The sequence below is a fragment of the Seriola lalandi genome, unplaced genomic scaffold, assembly GCF_002814215.2.
Source record: "Seriola lalandi dorsalis isolate HSWRI2012SDOR001 ecotype SW California unplaced genomic scaffold, Sedor1 jcf7180002054685, whole genome shotgun sequence".
Lineage (NCBI taxonomy): Eukaryota > Metazoa > Chordata > Actinopteri > Carangiformes > Carangidae > Seriola > Seriola lalandi.
The window spans coordinates 797,564-817,374 of NW_019525238.1; the positions used below are offsets into that span (position 1 = coordinate 797,564).

Consider the following 19,811-nt stretch of genomic DNA (forward strand, 5'->3'; position numbering starts at 1 on the left):
CTGAAATGACGTGGAGAACGTGTTCGCCATAATGATAATAAACCGTGAATACAAAGCTACAATAAAGCAAATTAATCTTTGGCTGTGAAACGGGGATAGATACGTAGGCACCCAGGAGCTTGGACTAATATCTGTGGACGCAAGTCTCGGCAAATTTGGTGAAACCGAAGAAGAGCTGAGCGGAGCAAAGAGGTGAAGTTAGCATGCTAGCTAAATGTAGCCAGGTTTACTTGTAATGCAGCTAGCTAACACTTTAGTGCCAGGTGCCATGTACAGGGAGGTTTCATTTGGTTCAACTATGTTTTGAATCTCACACAATAAACTGTGCATGTCTGGGCAGTTTAGGCTTAGTGTAAACTATAGCAGTGAAATCCAAAATCGGGTACTTTGAGAGTGTCGCTGGCGAGCTAAGTATATTAGCTTCCTTGTTTAGCTACAGTCTGGCTAGCCAAACATCGCAACAGGCAGTGTGTGAGTTGTTTGCTGCCTGGGGCAGTAAGTATCGGCTGTAAGTGAATGTAGAGAAACATGCCAAGTGTTGGAGCTGAGATTGTAGTTCTAGACATATTACAAAAGGCGACAAAGAATTTTAATCAACGTGCTGATTTGTAGAGTGACAGTGTTGGTTTGACAGTTGCAGTCCCCGGAGGGCTGCTGCACCTGCACACTGTGATGTTTGTGAAGCGATGGAGCAAATCCGCCTCTTCGCTCTTTGTTCTCTGGATCTCAGTGAAATATATCCTCTGACTGTGTCATCCGGATGAAATTCAGTCGTGCTTCCCTGTGTTTGATGTCTCGGTTGTGTTTGTGTTGACTTGTTTACGACTATGAGTCACGTGTACATGTACAGTGTAATTAAAATAGTTTCATTATCATAAAACCACAATACGATACAGATATGCAAGTAGAATAAAATACTATACTGATATGCATTGAGTTAAATATTGCACATTTTACCCCACTATAAATTATTAACAGTTAAGTTGCTAGTTGCTTTACAAATTAAGATTTTAACATACAAAACATATGAAGAGCTTTTAAAAGATGATGATTTTTTATAACTTATACTACTCAACAGTACATACAAGTACAGCTGAATGATGATGAGTGAATTAATCGATTAGCTGAAAATTAAATGATAATGGTCATTTAAAAATGCCACATGTCATGGTTCCTGCTTCTTCGATGTGATGATGTGCTTCTTTTCCTTTTAATCATTTGTATAATTTTGATTTGTTTTTAATAAGTGTGATGTTTGAACTGTTGGTTGGACAAAATGAACATTGTAAAGTTATCACTTTGTACATGTATTACAAACAAAGAATACATTGAACAATCAGTCATATATTAAGTGGATTCTATCCTGACAGGCAACGCTATGGCGTCGGCGTCTGCCAGTGTGGACTCCAAGGCAGAGCTGACTGCTCTACTGGAACAGTGGGAGAGAGATCAACAAGGCAGCACGCAGGAGCTGGTTAACATCCTCACAAAGTAAGTAGTTCTGCTTCTTGTTAATGTGGTGTCATTAGGATGAGTTGAGGGTGACTTAAAGAGAGTTAAATATATTGATGTGCCGTAACTTTCAGAATCTCTGAGCTTGTTGAGAAGGAGACAGAGGAGTATCACAAAGCAGATCCAGACCCTTTTGATGATCGACATCCTGGTATGAAAAAGAAAACGAAACACATAATAGCAAGATTACTGGAGATTTAAGTTGTGCATGTTTTTAACATTTCCCTCTTGGCCACTAGGGAGAGCTGATCCAGAATGCATGTTAGGGCACCTGCTCAAGATCCTGTTCAAGAATGATGACTTCATGAACGCAGTAAGAATATAATGAGACTTGTTGTACAAAATAAAGGGCCATTTTAAGCATCTGAGTCAGAAAGTGACTTTTAAGTGGTTTTGATTTCATCCCTTTGTAGCTGGTGAATAGCTATGTGATGACCAGCAGAGAATTTTCCCTCAATGCAGCAGCTTGTCGGCTGCTTCAGAACATCATGCCTGGATTGGAGACAGCGGTGGTCTTTCAAGAAAAGGTACCTTAATCCAATCCTGACTTGATTATGCGAGAAGAGCATTTATTTTTTTCCCTAACATTGTGTTTTCTTTATTTCAGCTGTTATAGTAGCCTGTAATATTCTTGTAGTTTTGCAGATGCATATCCAAATTGCCATGTTCAGTGTTTAAGGGTACAGTAAGTAATACATGTAATTACAGGCCCTCTACTTAGGACATCAGACATTCGTGTTTAGCCAGCTGATATAAATGATAACATCAAATGTCACCACAACAACAAAGAGGAAGCTGCGAAAAAGAGAAGTGGTCTCATTTTGATTTCTGCTGTCCTAGATATTAAAGCAGTTTAGAATAGCATAGAGGGAGATGGTAAAGGCAGAGATGCTCACGTAGTTATTACTGAAAAAACAGTCGTGAGACGAAGTAAACATCTGAACAGAGTCATTGGAAGTGACCAGCAAACCCATCAAATTTAGTTTAGATAACCAGAGACAGGGACAGATGGTGTTTAAAAATGTTGTTTTTGTTTGTGGAGTCACAGTCCAGCCTGCAAACCCTTGTTCTGCCAGTGGATCCTTTTATTTTGAACCATGCTTGTGAAATTGTAATGAAAGCCATCATACTGGGGAAAATACAGTATTCAAAAAATGTCTGTGTTTTATCTTAGTAGGAATCTATTCACATTCTGTTCACATTCTTGTTTAACATGTATTTCACCTTGCTTCTGTGTTTGTGTTTCTCAGGAGGGTATAGTTGAAAGGCTGTTTAAGTGGGCTCAGGAGGCCGAGCAGCCCCTCAGAATCTATGCTACAGGCTTGTTGGCTGGTGCCATGGAGAACCAGGACATCGCAGCCAACTACAGAGAGGAGAACTCTGTTTTGGTCAGTATGGGATGTTGCTGTATCAAATGTCAGTTTTATCTTAATGAATAATGTGTACATAGAAATGGACAAGGTGTTACAACAGCTGATGAAGCTGTGTTATCCTGCCAAGCATCAGGACAATCTGCTCATCATCACTAGCTGGTATAAAGTAGCAACTGTCCATTAACCTTTTTTTTCTTGCTTTACTTTGACAGGTGCCTTTGATGCTGCATCGGTTACGTGAGCTTCAGGATAAGGATGCTGAGAACAAAAGGGAAATCAAACGACCCAGCCCCAGGAAGGCTTTGAGTGAGCCCTTGTTACCTTTGGATGAGGAGACTGTTGATGGAGGCTTTGAAGAGAAGTCCTTCACACCGGGCAGAAATGGAGCTGAAAGGGAGGGGACGGGGCCAGAGGGGGATGGCGAAATTCCCTTTTCAACCATTGAGCCCGAAAATGAGGTTTCGTTCCGTCTCAACTCTCCTCATAAGACCAGCAGCCGTGCCAACTCGGCTGTTAAAACCATGATGAAGCCCATGTCTGCCCCGAGTTCACTGATACACCAAGGCATGTCTGATGGCAGCAGTTACCTAAAAAGGAAGCTAGAGAGAGAGAGTGGCAGGACCTCAAAACAGAAGCTAAATTTCTCTTTGCCAGAGCCAGAGAGGAACTTCAACGAGCTTTCCAACAGCAGCTGGTCTGAGATGAGCCCCTGGGTGATTGGCAACAACTATCATCTGTACCCTCTAACCCCAGAGATCGAGCAGAGGCTCATCCTGCAGTATCTCACTCCTCTGGGGGAGTATCAGGAGGTTGGTCCATTACCATCAGCCTCTGCAGTATATAGTAGAATGTAGAGCTGCAATAATTATTCAATTTATCAATGAATTCACATTGATCTGCGACTATTTTGATAAGCAATTAATCAATTTTGTAAATTTTTTCAAGCTAAATTTTAAGCTAAAAGTATACCACTATTTTCTGATATTTCATATAAAAACATGATGAATCAAGAAGATAACTGGCAGATTGATTAATAATGAAAATAATCTTTCGCTGCAGTCCTTGTAAAATGGCATTTTGCAGCATATGTAATCGTTTTAGGCTGTGTATGTGTTTCCCTTTTCTTGTCACAGACTTACCAGTAGATGTCAGTCTTCCTCAAGTTTCATGAAAGAAAATATTCTGTTGAGACATTATAAAAAGTATGGTTCTAAGGGTAACCTCATGCTCATTTTTATACAGGAAATATTAGTAGCAGGCTTTTTGTTGAACCATATATTCTGGTAACTAGCTATTTAGGTGGTTTCATATTAAAGCAAATTGACATATGTTCTCTCAATGCCCATTCCTCCTCCTTCTACCTGCAGCTGCTGGCAGTGTTCATGCAGATGGGAGCTCGTGAGCTGCTCATGCATTATATGGATCTAAAGCAGACCAATGATGTGCAGCTAACCTTTGAAGCTCTCAAGGTAAACATTCTCTCATGTGGTTGACCCTCCACGGTGCCAAAACACAAGGTCAAGCTCCTCAGACTTATGTCTCAACCTATTTTCCCCTATCTCAGTACCTGGCATCTTTGCTGCTGCACAAGAAGTTTGCTGCAGAGTTTGTGGCTCATGGAGGAGTTCAGAAGTTGCTGGAAATCCCCAGGCCATCTATGGCTGCCACTGGAGTGTCTCTGTGCCTCTACTATCTTGCCTATAACCAAGATGCCATGGAGAGGGTACAAAACAGACACACACCACACAAATACACTGTGAAATATTGGTAAAGTTGGCAAAAATTTGCCAACCAACTTTTTATGTGAATGTGCCAAAGACAAGATGACAGAGTATTAAGTGTTTGTAGCAGTTAAGGCTTGGCAATATATACTTTTATATATTTGTGTTGTAATGAGATGTCATCTGAAATACTGATTATGGGAATATTGTTGTAATTCTTGGAACGTAAAGGCTGCTTTACTATTTAGTGATTAATAAATATGAACTTAACAGCAGTTGTACAGAACAAAATAACATAATATATTAATTCACAAAATCCTATTGGCATTAATCCTGAGGTATTTGATGGAAAACGATACTTGATTTTATCACTGCCACCTAGATCTACCAGCAGTTCACATTTGTATTCATTGCCATGTCTTCTCCTCTGAAGGTGTGCATGTTGCCCCACTCCATCCTGTCAGATGTGGTTGGTTACACACTGTGGCTGCTCGAATGCTCACATGCGTCTGGCTGCTGCCACGCCACCATGTTCTTTTCCATCTCCTTTTCTTTCCGTGCCGTCCTGGAGCTTTTCGACAAGCAGGACGGTCTCCGGCGCCTTGTCAATCTGGTAGGACAAAACCAGCAGCCCGCTGCATGTGATCCTCACTGTAACCATGTAAAGCTAACCATCTGTAAAATTCATAGAAAATACTGTATAGTTCAAGAACTGATACACTGAGCAGTCAGTGTGATATCAAAACATGTAACATATCAGATGCTGATTGTGTACTAATGCGTAATATGAACTGACTGCTTCCAGATTAGCACACTGGAGATTCTGAACCCTGAGGACCAGGGAGCGCTGCTGAGTGATGATGAGATTTTCTCCAGCAGGCAGACTGCCAAGCACACCTGCATGGCCCTGCGCAGGTACTTTGAGGCCCATCTGGCAATCAAGGTGGAGCAGGTGAAGCAATCCCTGCAGCGCACAGAGGGGGGTGCCCCCATTCACTCTCAGCCGTACTACAAGGTACGCAGAGGACAAAAGATAACTGTGATTAACATTACTGGACACATGATTTATTGATGTAAACATTTATTAATGGATTATACCGTTTTTATGTGAAGTCGGTCTGTTTATGTTTTAATTGCCATAAAAGAGTTTGTGTTCCTGTAGTGATCATTTGTGCTGTTGTCTTGTTTCCCAGGCGGTCAGCTATAGCCGTGAGCAGGTGGTGGAAATGATGGAGTTTCTGATAGAATATGGACCACTCCGGCTTTATTGGGAGCCAGCAGAGGTCTTCCACAAGCTGTCTTGTGTCCAGCTTCTCCTGCAGCTTATTTCCATTGCCTGTGACTGGAGGACCTACTATGGCAGGTATTGACAAGGCTGTTTTTTTATTCTATTATTTTTTATTACCTTTTTTCCTTTTCACATGTTTTAACAGTGTCCACTTCCAAGCTGAGATTTAGTGATTTATGATATTGTGCAATAGTGACCATAATTTTTCTTTCCATGTAGAAGTGATACAGTGCGTTACGCCCTCGACATCCTGAGTATCCTCACAGTTGTTCCAAAGACCCAGCTTTTGTTGTCTGAGGCTGTTGTTGTGCTCGATGAGGGAGGATCCACTGTTTCCACTGTTGGTAGGTGTTGTCAGCTAACATCCATCTATGAAAACGTTCTAACTAAATGTTAAGTTGTTATCAGGCACTCTTAAAAGGCTCAGCTTAGAACATGAAGTGTTTTCCATTTAATCTGAAGAAGTGTTAAACTGCTTGTATACAGCCATTAACACATTCAAGCAGCATGACGTAATTTACCAGCAGGTTTTGTAAATGTGTCTGTAGTGCATTGGTTCATTATGCCATTAGAAGATTTTTGGCATGGTGTGAACATAAAGTTGAGTATTTGTCAGCTTTTTGGGAATGTAGCACAATAAAATTAAAATTCTTATTACCATCGTCAGAATGTAATAAAATGCAGTAGCCTTGTACTTTCATTTTTGTTTATTTCATAAAACCTGTGCCCAGTTCTGCCGAGAGGTGGCACGACTCCAGGTTTTATTTTCTCTGCAAGGTTTTTCATTTAATCTTTTGGGTTTTCTCTCAGGAATGAGTATAGTCCTGGCAGTGGCAGAGGGAGAGGTATTTGTGAATGATGCTGAGATTCAGAAGTCGGCTCTGCAGGTTGTCATCAACTGCGTCTGCGCTCCAGACAAACGCATGTCAAGCATTGGCAAGTTCATTGCAGGCACCCCCCGTCGCCGCCTGCCCCAGCAGACCAAAGCCAGCGAGAGTGTGCTCACTAAGATGTGGAATGTGGTGCAGTCCAACAATGGCATCAAGGTAAAATATATATTATATCAGTCGCAAACGTGTTTGTTTTTTTTTTTTGTTTTTTTTTTTAAGGCTGTACTTGATATAATTTTTACAGCATTGACAAAAGGCAACCTCAAAGTTTTTCTGGTCATTCTGTAAAACAGGGCGTCTAAAGTTATGCTTCTTGACAGGTGCTGGTAAATGCTGCAGTCTTAAATGGATTGGATTTATATTGTGCCTTTACCATGGGAACAGTGCAAAGCACGTTTTAAAGTCTCACATTCATCCACAAACACACACTGAATGCAGTGGAGATGCCATGCAAGGTGCTGACCTGCTCATCAGTTCAGTGTAAGAACAAACAGTTAGAACATTGAAACCGGGGAGACATTATGCTGATTTACAGGGAGTACGAACAACATGCTGCTTACCAATTGCATGACAGAGGGATGTCTTCAAAGGGATTTATACCTTCAGTTGGCAGTTTATTAGGTACACCCACCTAAAACTATTGCAATCTAATTCAACAGCCCTGCTATAAATAACACCTGCATGAAGGTTATAATGTTCAGTTTGTATTGAAACTGTTCTGTAGAGGCGCTGATTCACCTGTATGATTGTTTTTGAGGATGTAGTTTGTGGTGCTGTTGAACTGTATTCTGTCGTACGGAGAAGTGTTTATGTGATTTAGTTTGTCCTCAATGATATCAACATGGAAGAGAAATACAAACTGTCAGTATAATGTAATACAGTCACTTAGACTGCACTAGTCTTAGCTAGGGATACTTGATAGTTAAGTGCCTCCAGCTGCACTTGGACTAGTTATCTAAATGTAGAACTTGAGACAAACAAAGGGAAACATGCCATTAAGTGTTATGTTGGTTGTTGGTAAAATCATTTTTGCACAAACAAGTTTCATTATCAAAGTTGCATCTTTAGACAGATGGCATCCACTAACTCATTGGCAGGGTGAGTTGTGTTTTGCTTGAGCAAATAATTGTAAGACAGCAATATTGCATTTGCTCTCTCTCAGGATATAAGAGACAGCAAAGGAAGCACATTTCCTCATCATTTAGAGGATTTGTCCACCTCTCATGCTACACCACTCGGTCAATTACCTGAGTTGGGAGCCTTCATAATTAAAAAAATACTTCTCAAACATGCCCTCAGTTTTGTCAGCCATTGTTTTTAACTTACATTCTGTGTCTGTCATGCAGGTGCTGCTGTCCCTGCTGACGGTGAAGATGCCCATTACAGATGCAGACCAGATCCGAGCTCTGGCCTGTAAGGCCCTAGTTGGTCTGTCTCGCTCCAGCTCTGTCAGACAGATCATCAGCAAGCTGCCTTTGTTCAGCAGCGGACACATCCAGCAGCTCATGAAGGAGCCTGTGCTCCAGGACAAACGCAGCGAACATGTCAAGTTCTGTAAGTTTGCGGCTGAGCTGATCGAAAGGATCTCTGGAAAACCGCTGCTGATTGGTACGGATGTGTCTCTGGCGTGGCTACAGAGGGCCAGTGTGGTCGCTCAGTCCAGGATCACCTTCCCTGAGAAAGAGCTGCTGTTGCTTATTAGGAACCACCTTGTGGCCAAAGGCCTTCATGACACGGCCACCACACTCACCAAGGAGGCAGATCTCCCGATGGCATGTCTCTCTCATTCTTCACATTCAACTTCGGCTTTCCCCCCTGTTGCTCCTCCTCTACCTGCCTCCCCCGTTGCCACTCTCCCCCGCACACCTCGGCTGGCCAATGGTGTCGGGTCAAGACTCGGAAACCTTCCTTCTCATTCATCCACCCCTGGGTCCAGCCATCCACAAACACGTCCCTCTACATCACAACCCACTGGAGCTTCTTCTGCTTTCCCCTCAATGTCTGTCCCCCACTGTAGCAATGGCTCCCCACTGATCGGCCGAATCGTTTTCTCTCGTGAACGGCAAACAGGGTGCACTACAGTGAGCTGCAAGAAACCTCGGGTGCTGAGGCAGAAGTCTGACCATGGGGCCTTCAGCCAGAGTCCAGCCATGAAGAAGCAGTTTGACAGGCACCTGCCCTCCCCACCTGCGTTAGACAGCATTATCACAGAGTACCTGAGGGAACAGCACGCACGCTGTAAAAACCCAGTCGCAACATGTCCGCCTTTCTCTCTCTTCACACCCCATCAATGCCCCGAGCCCAAACAGAGACGCCAAGCACCCATCAACTTCACATCTCGACACACACGGAGAGTTATTTATCCTAAATACGGAGGAGTAGATGGAGGATGCTTTGACCGACATCTCATCTTCAGCAGGTAGGTTTCCAACTCACTCTGGGCTTTGCTAGATTCATGTCTCCTTCTTTGAGCACAAATTGAGATTATTCGACCGATCTCCACAATTATTTCTCTTCTCTGTTTTTTTATTTGCTTCTTGTCCAGGTTCCGTCCCATTTCCGTGTTCAGGGAGGCTGACGAGGATGAGAGCGGTTTCATGTGTTGTGCCTTCTCAGCTCGCGAGCGGTTCCTGATGCTCGGGACGTGCACAGGACAGCTCAAACTCTACAATGTGTTTACTGGCCAGGAGGAAGCAAGCTACAGCTGTCACAGCTCAGCCATCACTCACCTGGAGCCCTCAAGGGTCAGTAGAGAAAGCTATTAATACATCAACAGTTTCCGATCATGTCTAGTTGTTGTAGCTGCTGCATGTAATCTTATTTGTCCTCTAACATGTAGGATATACATCCACTTGAAAATATGTTTTGCTTATTGCTACTCTACTTTGATATTTGACCGTCACTGTGCAGGATCACGTCACCTACAGTTTACAACTAGTTTGAAGCCAGTCTAGGTCCATGCAACATACACACACGTGCTGAGGAAACATACACTGAGAATGGACTTTTCAGTGAAGCAGAAACCATCTTACATCCAGTAGTTTTGAAATTAAGAAATATTTGCACAATCATTGATACAGGATTTATTATGTTTTTCAATGAGGGTGAAGGAGTAGATGTGATTTTAAGAATTTCTAATGAGGCAATGGAATATTTTTGTGGAAAAACCATAGCTGACTCATTATTATTCCAAGCAGAGTACTTAAAACATGTCTGGATGTGATCTTTAACCACCCAACACATTTTGTACTTTTAGGATGGTTCTCTGCTGTTAACGTCAGCCTCTTGGAGTTATCCTCTGTCTGCACTGTGGGGCATGAAATCAGTGTTCATCATGAAGTAAGTGATGTTTGCACAGCAGACTGAACTCATATTTTCACCAGCTACATACAAGATGCATTCTTTTAAATACAAATCTCAGATATTGAAACATTTGGATTGCAAAATTGCCAGAAAGTACATACCACATGACTGCTGTCTGACCAAAGGCTATTGATCAACAGTTCAATTAGGGACTCATGCCTGTCTGTGATTCCTCTGCCTCCATGCATGTGGTCTTCCAATGGTACAGCAGCTTCATGCTGTCAAAAGAGGGAGCTGCCGAAAGGAGATGACATGCTGTTTAATTATGCACGCTAACAGCCTGAGGGCTGCAGTCTTCAGTTCATGGAACACAAGCACTTGGCTTCATTCATCCGCACAGTTTAACCAAGGCAACACTGAGACTCAGCCGATTCATTCAGAGTTGTTCTACAATGTCTTTAAGCAATTATAAAGTTTAAACTATTCAGCTTTTATAATCATAGTGGCTGCATTTTTTCGATGAAATGTTGAAAGGTTGCTCTCGTTGTCTCCAGGCATTCCTTTCTGGGTGACCATTATGTGGAGTTCAGTAAGCTTTCACAAGATCGTGTCATTGGAACTAAGGAACATATAGCACGTGTAAGTATGTCAGCATTTTTTGAATGTTACAATATGAAATATTAAATACGGAACAACTTAAAAATAAAATTAAGTAAGTAAGTAAGTAAAATGGTGAACGCTCACTTTCAAGCTGTTCTCTTTGCCAGATTTATGACATCCAGACGGGGCAGGTAACTCTGACTCTCAACAACCCAGACCTGGCTAACAACTACAAGAGGAACTGTGCCACCTTCAACCCCACAGATGACCTGGTACTGAACGACGGCGTGCTGTGGGATGTGCGCACGGCTCAGGCCATCCACAAGTTTGACAAGTTCAACATGAACATCAGCGGTGTGTTCCATCCCAACGGCCTGGAAGTCATCATAAACACGGAAATTGTATCCTTGAGACGTGAATACTTGGGTTGGTAGGAGTTTAAATTTATGAGGATTTTTCTGTTGAGGGCAGGACATCTATTAACAAGGGAGTAAATTGAATCTCTTATCTCTTCATAAAATGTAATTGTCCCTTTTTCATGTATGAGGCTTTACAATGAGTACTGTAGAATAGGTGTTTAAAAATATGTATATTATTGTATTCGCCTTCTATATATACAATTTTTGGCAGCTGCAGTTATCATTTGATAGTTTAATTTATTGCTAAATTAATTGCTAAACTTAACAGCTAAAAGTGATTGCATTCAGGAGGTTCTTGTTTAACAGTGGACTTCAGTAATGAGTATATAGCGAAACATCTCATAAATCTGATTAGGATACAAAAACACATGGATCAGTGATAGAATTTGTTGTCGCTGCCATGATGGGATCGCTATTGAGCATTTATTTCACTGCTAGACATTAAATATGTATTGCACTAAAAATTGATTGTACTACCCTGGGGATGGCTTTAATTGCTGTGTAATTAAATTTGCAGCAGATTAAGTTGATACAAATGAAAAAGAATGTCATGGTCCTTAGCTGGAGTTTCAGTGGGATCTGCGGACCTTCCACCTCCTCCACACAGTTCCTGCTCTGGACCAGTGCAGGATTGTCTTCAACAACAATGGCACTGTCATCTACGGAGGTAAATAAAGAAATTGCTGCTTGATGGGAAGTGTAGAGTATTTGGCATCAAGCCTACAACTCACTTGACAGTCAGTGCAAGTGTGTGAAAGGTGTGTTTGAGTGGAAGGCTGGCAATTATGAAGCAAAATGAGCATGTGTGCATTTGGAGAGAGGTGTGAACAGAGCCTGTAGAGGTGTGTGTGTGTGTGTGTGTGTGTGTGTGTGTGTGTGTGCGTGTGTGCGTGTGTGTGTGCGCGTGCGTGCGTGCGTGCGTGCGTGCGTGCGTGCGTGTGTGCGTGCGCGCCTGACACCACAGTCACTCAGAGCCATATGGGCAGAAGGATCAGTGTTGGATTGGCAACAGACAGAACCAGCTGGTTCACGCCACCTCACAGGAAGAGAAATGGGTGTGCCATAATGGCTCTGCTCATTCAACGACCACTTGAAGCTTTCAGGAGCCAGAACCCTGACTAACCAGCTTGCTGTGCACAGTTTTTATTTTCTCTCTTTTTGATTTTGCAGCAATGTTGCAAGCTGATGATGAAGACGACATGATGGAGATGCAGATGAAAAGTCCATTTGGTTCATCGTTCAGGACCTTTAATGCCACAGACTACAAACCAATTGGTAAGGCTTTCTGCCCTCGCCTCACTTTATTTGATTTTTCCCCAAAGTCTTTCATGATAATTAAGTGTTGTGCTTGGATACATTGTATATTATACCCTGTAGTAGTTGGTAATTATTTTTAATTACTGTAATATTTTATCTGTACTGACTGGTGTTCTTTGCTCTCATCTCAGCCACTATTGATGTCAAGAGGAATATATTTGACCTTTGCACAGACACAAAAGACTGCTACCTAGCTGTGATTGAGGTATATTCATGTGGCAGTAAAGTGCAATTATTTTTGCTAGTGATTGTGATAATTTCTGTATTTATAAATGTATGAAAGAATTGAAATGTCTTTTCCTGCTGCATCTGTTTCATAGAACCAAGACTCGGTTAACACCGACACGGTGTGCAGACTGTATGAAGTTGGTCGGCAGAGACTTGCAGAGGAAGAGGAGGAGGACGAGGAGGATCAGGTCCGTACTTTGTTCTTTTATCTTTGATGGAGTAGGGTCTCTTTGGTTCCTTCAGACAGATGTCGAAATGAATTGTAATTGTTGGCATCTGTGCACCAGGAGGATGATGATCAGGAGGAAGACGATGACGATGACGAGGACTCGGATGATGATGTCGATACAGATCCTCTTATTGCGGAGCTAGAGAATGAGAACGGTGGAGAGGATGAGGATGACGAAGAGGAGGATGATGGGAATGATGAATTCTCTCCCTCTGATGAGGAGGTCGCCCGTCTTCTCGAAGAGGATGTTGACATCGGGGATGATGATGATGAGGATGACAATGACGAAGACGACTCTGATAATGACGATGTTGATCTGGAAGGCGACAATGGTGAGCTGCGCTTCAATTGAACTATATGTAGGGCTCCCGTAGGTTCCTGTAAAGTCTTATAAAGTGTTGATTATTATTATTATATTGGTCCAGGCTTTAAAATGTAACGAACACATAATTTTTGCCTTCCGTTTTTAATTGTCCTGGGCCCTGTGCTTTGTTTGTGGATGACCAAGTTGGCTTTTTGCTGATATTTTTAGAGCAACAAATTCTTAAAGCCAAACCTGCAAAAATGCAGGTTCATTCACAGTTATCCGGGTTTAGGACTAAGAGTTTTTAGGATTAACCCTCACATTAAGTAATTTTCACATACAAATGACTTCTTTCTTAGTGGGATGATGATTTTAGATGAAAACCTTTAGGTTCTTGAGAAATCCTTAGAATCTATTGGTGTCATTATCACTATTTCATTTACATAATAAAGAGTTAAATAGATACTGTACTGTATGCATGATAAAATACATAGCAAAATAATATTGGTACTCTTAAAAAGAATCAAACTACAAAAGTCAGACATGAACAAGTTAAAACCTTCTGACTGTTAAAAGACAACACAACATCTAACTTATGACTGAGACTAGTCATTTAAACCCTAAAATGTATAAATTGCACTTAAATGATAAATACAGATTTTATTTACATGGATTTCAACAATCAATTGATTTTAAACTGGAATACGTTTCTCAACTAAGGGTAAATTATTCTGTGTAGCAAATACTATTAACTGAAACTATTAAGTCTGCTTAGTCTTGACATCACTTGTGGAAGAACTGAATTCACTCATAATAACTAATTGTATAGCAATAGTTACAACAGTGTGGGAACTGAAAAAGGCGCAATATAGAACAAAACACTAGCACTAGCACTTAGCTGGATGAGAATGAACAGGATCACTTTAGCGTTAGCCTGGTTTACTTAAGAAACATTTAAAGAACAGAGTCCTGATCTGCAGTCTCAAGTAAATGATGCATCAAGGCTGAATTTTAGTCCAGTTTCTGTGTTTTCATGCTTGTCTGGTCACTGTGAGGAAATGTGTTCTTTCCCAGTGGAATTTAAAAACTGCTGTCTTTGTGTAATGCAGATGTTGGGCGAGTGAATGACAGAGAAAGCACGAATTTGTAAAGAAAAAAACTGATGTAGTGCTCTTTCACATTCTGCCTTTTTGGCAGTTTTCCTCCTTACCCACTGACCTCTGCAGCACCACATCTCTGTATCCCTACATTTCTAAATCTGTATTCTATTGCACAAACAGACAGCTCCGACAACTCTGACCTTGAGGATGACATCATCTTATCCCTGAATGAGTGAAGAGCCTTCGGCACCTGGGACCGAGGAACCGGACAACATGTCAAGACTTCTGCCTCACAGACATTTGAGCTGCAGAGCAGGAGGCGAGAAAAGAGGAGAATATCAGCAGATGAGGTGGGAGATAATTTGGAGCACTGCCAGTTTGAAATAGTAGGTATCTGCACACTTTGGGAGTGACGGGACGAGGAAATTTACTTACTGGTGGGCAAAAATGATTGTATATGATATAGTTTTATAAAACAAAGGTGGGCTTGACGATGATTGAAAAAGTGTGTAGATGCAGTGAAGAAAAATTTTATATTTTATCAATCACATTAGCGGCTCTTTAAGTGGGATCTTCATTTGATATTGATTCACTCACTTTGTAAGCCTCTGTTTGGCCACAGATTAGTCTTTGTAGGGGAAACATTGCAGGGCTGTGGTTCTGCATTTGTATGGCAGAGGATACAATGCCCTCTCAAGCTTGTACTTCACCAGACCACCTGGAATAATCACAAACACATTCTAAAGTATTGAATTAGGCAGCTAATGCAATGCACAAACATGTTACCAATGGTTCATCAAGTGTCAAATCCACTTTCAGGTTTTACTTTCACCATAAACCGATGACCAAAATGCCACATGCAGCAGTGCCATTTGTGAACGTCACCTCCTCATTTCATTATGTAAATAGAGAAAGTAAATCAGCTTGGTGCTCTTGAATTGCTGAAGAACCCATAACTAGTGCGGACACAACAACCAAACAACTGCTCACTGTCAGCACACGAAAGATATACAGTGTAGAGGCTTCTACAGCGCTCTAGCATTGTGTTATTTCACACCCCTTTATTGAGCCTCACATGGATTTGGATTGAATGAGGAGTGAGGAGCATTTATCAGAGTGACTTTGGTTGAAGACTGATAACATAGTAAACTTCCATTTTATCTTGCTCAATCTCGAAAGAGAGCTTAAAACATTGGAAATAGGAGCCGACAGCAAAATTCAGCGAAACAGTAATTTACAATGTGTGATTCCTTTGATAGACAGACAGACAGAAAGCTTCATAATCTCAACATTGTGAAAACTGATGCCTAGCACTTGCACACTTTTTGAAAGCAGTGCAAACATTTCATGACTTTTTTCTCATGTTTTTGCCTTGTATCTATTCATTTTACCTGTTTTATTTTCCAGAAGGAGACATTTATGTTGAGTTTCTTGAGACAATTTATGTACAGCTTGTATGTATCTAAAGTATTTTTACTATAAATAAAGCTTCAAAATTTGTTTGGTGTGCTTCTTTAATGAAGAGTGAATGGTGCCTGCAGCCAGTAGACAGTGAATAAGCAGTTTCAGCCAGGGTGTCTTTACATTTGTGGCTTTAAAAGAGAAGAAGCAAAAGCACATGCCAAAACCGATGCCAGTATCAAGATTGTTATATCAGGTCTCCTGCAAGCAAGGAATTTACTTGTGGTTTGATAGAACATAGGTGATCTGCACTGATGGTCCCATAGAGAGCTGCAATTATCAGTCAATTAATCAATAAGTCGATTAACGGAAAATTATTCTGCAACTACTTAGATAACTGAATAATCGTTAAGGCTCCTTAAATGTGACGATTTGATGCATTTCTCACTTGCACATGATTTCATGGTTTCAGACAAAACACATTAATCATTAATGAAAATAACAGCCCTACTTAATAACCAAGGGGGTACCACAACGTTCTATGCTTTGTCCGCTAATTTAAAAAGTTTTTTTAACATAAACAATAGTGTTACTCTAACACAGATTTATTTCCCCTTTTACGCAGATAGAATAATCGTGTATGTCTCTTCTCCAAATCAAGCCATGTTGAGATTCCTTTTGACGTCTTTTAGACATCTCTGCATTACCTCAAACTTGTACAGAAATTGATGATATTCAATCTTATAAGTATCTGGGAATTTGGTTTGATAGCAGTCTTTTTATCCTCATGCGGACAAACTGGCACAGAGTCTGAAGATAAAAATTGGTTTCTTATATCAGAATAAAATGTGTCTTTCTCTTGAGGACAGAAATACTATTGTGCAATCGACCATCATGTCTGTGCCTGACTGTGGCGATATCCTGTATTCTCATGTGGCTCCTTCCACCCTGTTAGCAACAAGACGAGAACTACACACTGCTACTATTGTTTGTAAATGTATCCTACTAAAGCCTTTTCATTATATCACATTTTTTTCCCAAAATTTTAAACTACAATTCATCAGACCGGACCCCAGAACTGGGCAACTCTTGATATGAATACTGAACTGGAGCTGTACTTGGCACCATGTAAATTGGATGAAAAACACAGGACTGTAAAGTTGAAAGTCTCATCCCACTGGGTGATTTTAAACCTTGTGTGAACATTTTTATAGATGTGTGACTCTGTATCTGTTTCTGTGTGACTGGCCTTTGCTTTGCTTTATTTCTATCACTTCTGCAGAGCTAAAGTCTTTATTGCAAAATAGATCTTGATCTCAATGAGATTACCTGATTATTATGAAAGTAATAATGATATTTTACACGCCATTAGTTTTTTAAATATATTTATTTGGAAGAGGCAATGTCAAAGAATATATATACTTATTCCTCTTACAAAAGCTCTTCCAGTTTTTAAAACATACAGTATATACTGTATATGCATATGCACAGAAAGAGGCAATTAGAAAACAGCAGTAATAACTTCTACTAACAGGCTTCTAGTCCTCCATCCTCACCTCCAGAAGGAATGTACACATCCATATATACACCCATGTATATACTGTGTTTTTTATATCTGCTCACCTACACATCTGTACTCACTTATGTACCCACGCACGTACATATGTGCACTTAACTTTCTTACATATGCTCATCTAACACTATTGGAAATGCAACTAGATAGATGAGAACTGAGGGAGTTTGCTGTTCCCATGATGAAGAGCATGCAAGAAGCATGAAACATTTAGTGGAATCATATAAAGTCTGCACACACTGGCGTGTAAATTTGATAGAATTTGTGTTTTTGGGTCCTCCATAAGTCAGCTTATCCATTTTAAGTATTTAAAGAATGATTTCATACCAATCTTCTAATGTAGTTGACACTGAATTAAGCCACTTTCTAGTGACTGATTTGTTTTACTAGCCTGCAGCCGCTTTACATCCCTCCTCTGTTTCAAAAACAATATGTGACCCAGATAAAGAGTCTCCAAATTCAGAGGCATTTGAGTCTGTGTAATACTGTATTTTAATATGTAAAATCTATCAACAGTGAGGCAAAAATCATACCAATATACTTATCAGTCAAAGTTAGTTTTGGTAAATTATCGTGATGTCCAGTGAGACGACATTACAGTTTCCCACGCTGCTTTTCAGAAATTATGCAGGAAACGGAGCTGAGAGACAACCTGCAAGGGGAAAGTCTGCATTTGCATTATGAGAAACAGCTGAGGTTAAATAGGTATGCTGGTGATGCCATACATTTGTACATGTGAATAATCACATCTTCAAGTCTGTAATAACCCTTTAAGTGTTTCTCTGCCTTACTGTTCCATAAAAAGTGACATTACTCAGGTCTCTTGATTGCTGAATTGTGCATGCAGGGATTTGCCACTAAATTTTCCTGTGGCCTCCCCCACAGTTAATAATAGAACACATTAAAATAGTCAGCAGAACCACATTAACTGAGATCAAATAAGTGCTTAATTGTGTGTGTGCCTGCGGAGGCACGTGTGTGTCCATGTGTACGAAGGGCACTGAGTGCATGAAACGTATGATTCTGAGGCGTGTAAAGAGATAAGAATGTGTGTGTTTGTCTGAAGGCAGGTGATGGATGAGATGGTAGGACATGCTTCTTATTGCCTCCCCGGCTGGCTCCTATTGTCTGCTGGCTTTGGGAGTGTTGAAACAGATAGCAGCTCTCACTGTATTAGGCAATCCCTGTTTGCAGTGGACCTGTGTCTCATCTTCACATTGCTGCTGCATCAGAGCAGCAGCTAAGTGTAGCCACAGCACTTATAGAGTAAATCACTGTGGGAAAAGTGATAAATGCATGAAGCATTTTCAAAGTCTTTTATCATTTAAAATATTGTTTTTGCCACATTTTGACCATTTGCATGCAGTAGTGTCACTTGAGTACATTCTCTGCAAGTATGACAGGAGCTTATAATTTTTTAGATATATATATATATTTTTTTTCTCAAATGTTTATAAGCTGGGATGCACATTTAGCTTACAAAACGCCCCACACGCCTCTAGCTTTATGTATGTGATTGGAACACCGCCCACAGTGTTCCACTTGAAGTAATAGACAGATGGGAGTCAGTCACAGCGTCGCTATGATGGAGAGAAATTACCCTACTGAATACTGCCCTCCCTCCCACACTACATCAAACTCACTGGACGCTCAATATTCACCAAATCACTCTATTTTTCTAGTCATGATTGACTTGTATATAGGACAAGACAGCTTAATGCACTGAAATGACCAGACCTGGATTGAGATATGGGTGAGATTCTGTATGACTAAGGTTTTTCAGGATGAATATTGTGTATTCATCTGCTTTAACACACCAGTCTTTTAAACATGTGTTGTCTTCTCACGGCGTGGTGAGGTTAAAATGCTCAGATCAAGGTCTGGGCAAGACAGCTTGGCAGAGGAACGCTTTCAAGGTGAAACATTGATAGTGGTCCTGAAATGTTCACAAGTGTTAGGCTGTGTTTTGCAGAGTATGTTTTGTGCCATACTGTGGCCTAAAGTCTTGTGCCATTCAGCTATACTGAAGTAATTAGAAGGTCATATTGGTGGATTTGTGTAGACTGTCACTCCACAAGCTTCACAGCTGAGTAATGTGTTCATCATTACCCCATAGACTTATTTTAGCAGCAGTGACTCACTTTATAATAAACCGGTGAGCCATATATCCACACGTTGGTAAATTGTGCACAAGTCTCATCTATATTCATTGCATCATATATACATCATTGCAACACAAACCAATCAGCTCACAACTGTTTCCTCTAGTTAGTGAAATCTGTGAGGTTCCAGTGTTGATTTCAGGGCTGCAGTTACCACTAAAAACACTGAAGTCATGTCCTTTATTTTTCTCACAGTTATGCTTTTAGCATCCTGGAAGAAATGTATTGTCTACAATAAAAAACAAAACACATAGTGGGTATTTTTAAATGCCGATTACTGTATTTTTTTGTTACTCAATATATTTAAATTTTAAGGAACATATAATTAAACAGTTAACACAATAAGTAATATATCAAAAACAAACAAACAAAACACTTTTTAACAACTCAG

At 40.7% G+C, this 19,811-nt stretch overlaps 1 protein-coding gene across 1 annotated transcript; it reads left to right on the forward strand.

The window, feature by feature from the left end:
* The first annotated feature begins 26 nt into the window (after positions 1-26).
* On the forward strand, positions 27-15,784 carry dcaf1 (ddb1 and cul4 associated factor 1). The gene is made up of 25 exons (XM_023422772.2): positions 27-192; positions 1,371-1,491; positions 1,587-1,663; positions 1,752-1,825; positions 1,926-2,039; positions 2,763-2,900; positions 3,098-3,694; positions 4,253-4,354; positions 4,450-4,608; positions 5,040-5,219; positions 5,412-5,621; positions 5,800-5,969; positions 6,114-6,238; positions 6,705-6,940; positions 8,131-9,203; positions 9,330-9,528; positions 10,041-10,123; positions 10,642-10,726; positions 10,855-11,088; positions 11,680-11,773; positions 12,277-12,381; positions 12,555-12,628; positions 12,744-12,839; positions 12,939-13,212; positions 14,465-15,784. The coding sequence occupies exons 2-25, from the start codon at positions 1,379-1,381 to the stop codon at positions 14,518-14,520; spliced, it is 4,668 nt and encodes a 1,555-aa protein (XP_023278540.1). The 5' UTR covers positions 27-192; positions 1,371-1,378; the 3' UTR covers positions 14,521-15,784.
* Positions 15,785-19,811: the final 4,027 nt, after the last annotated feature.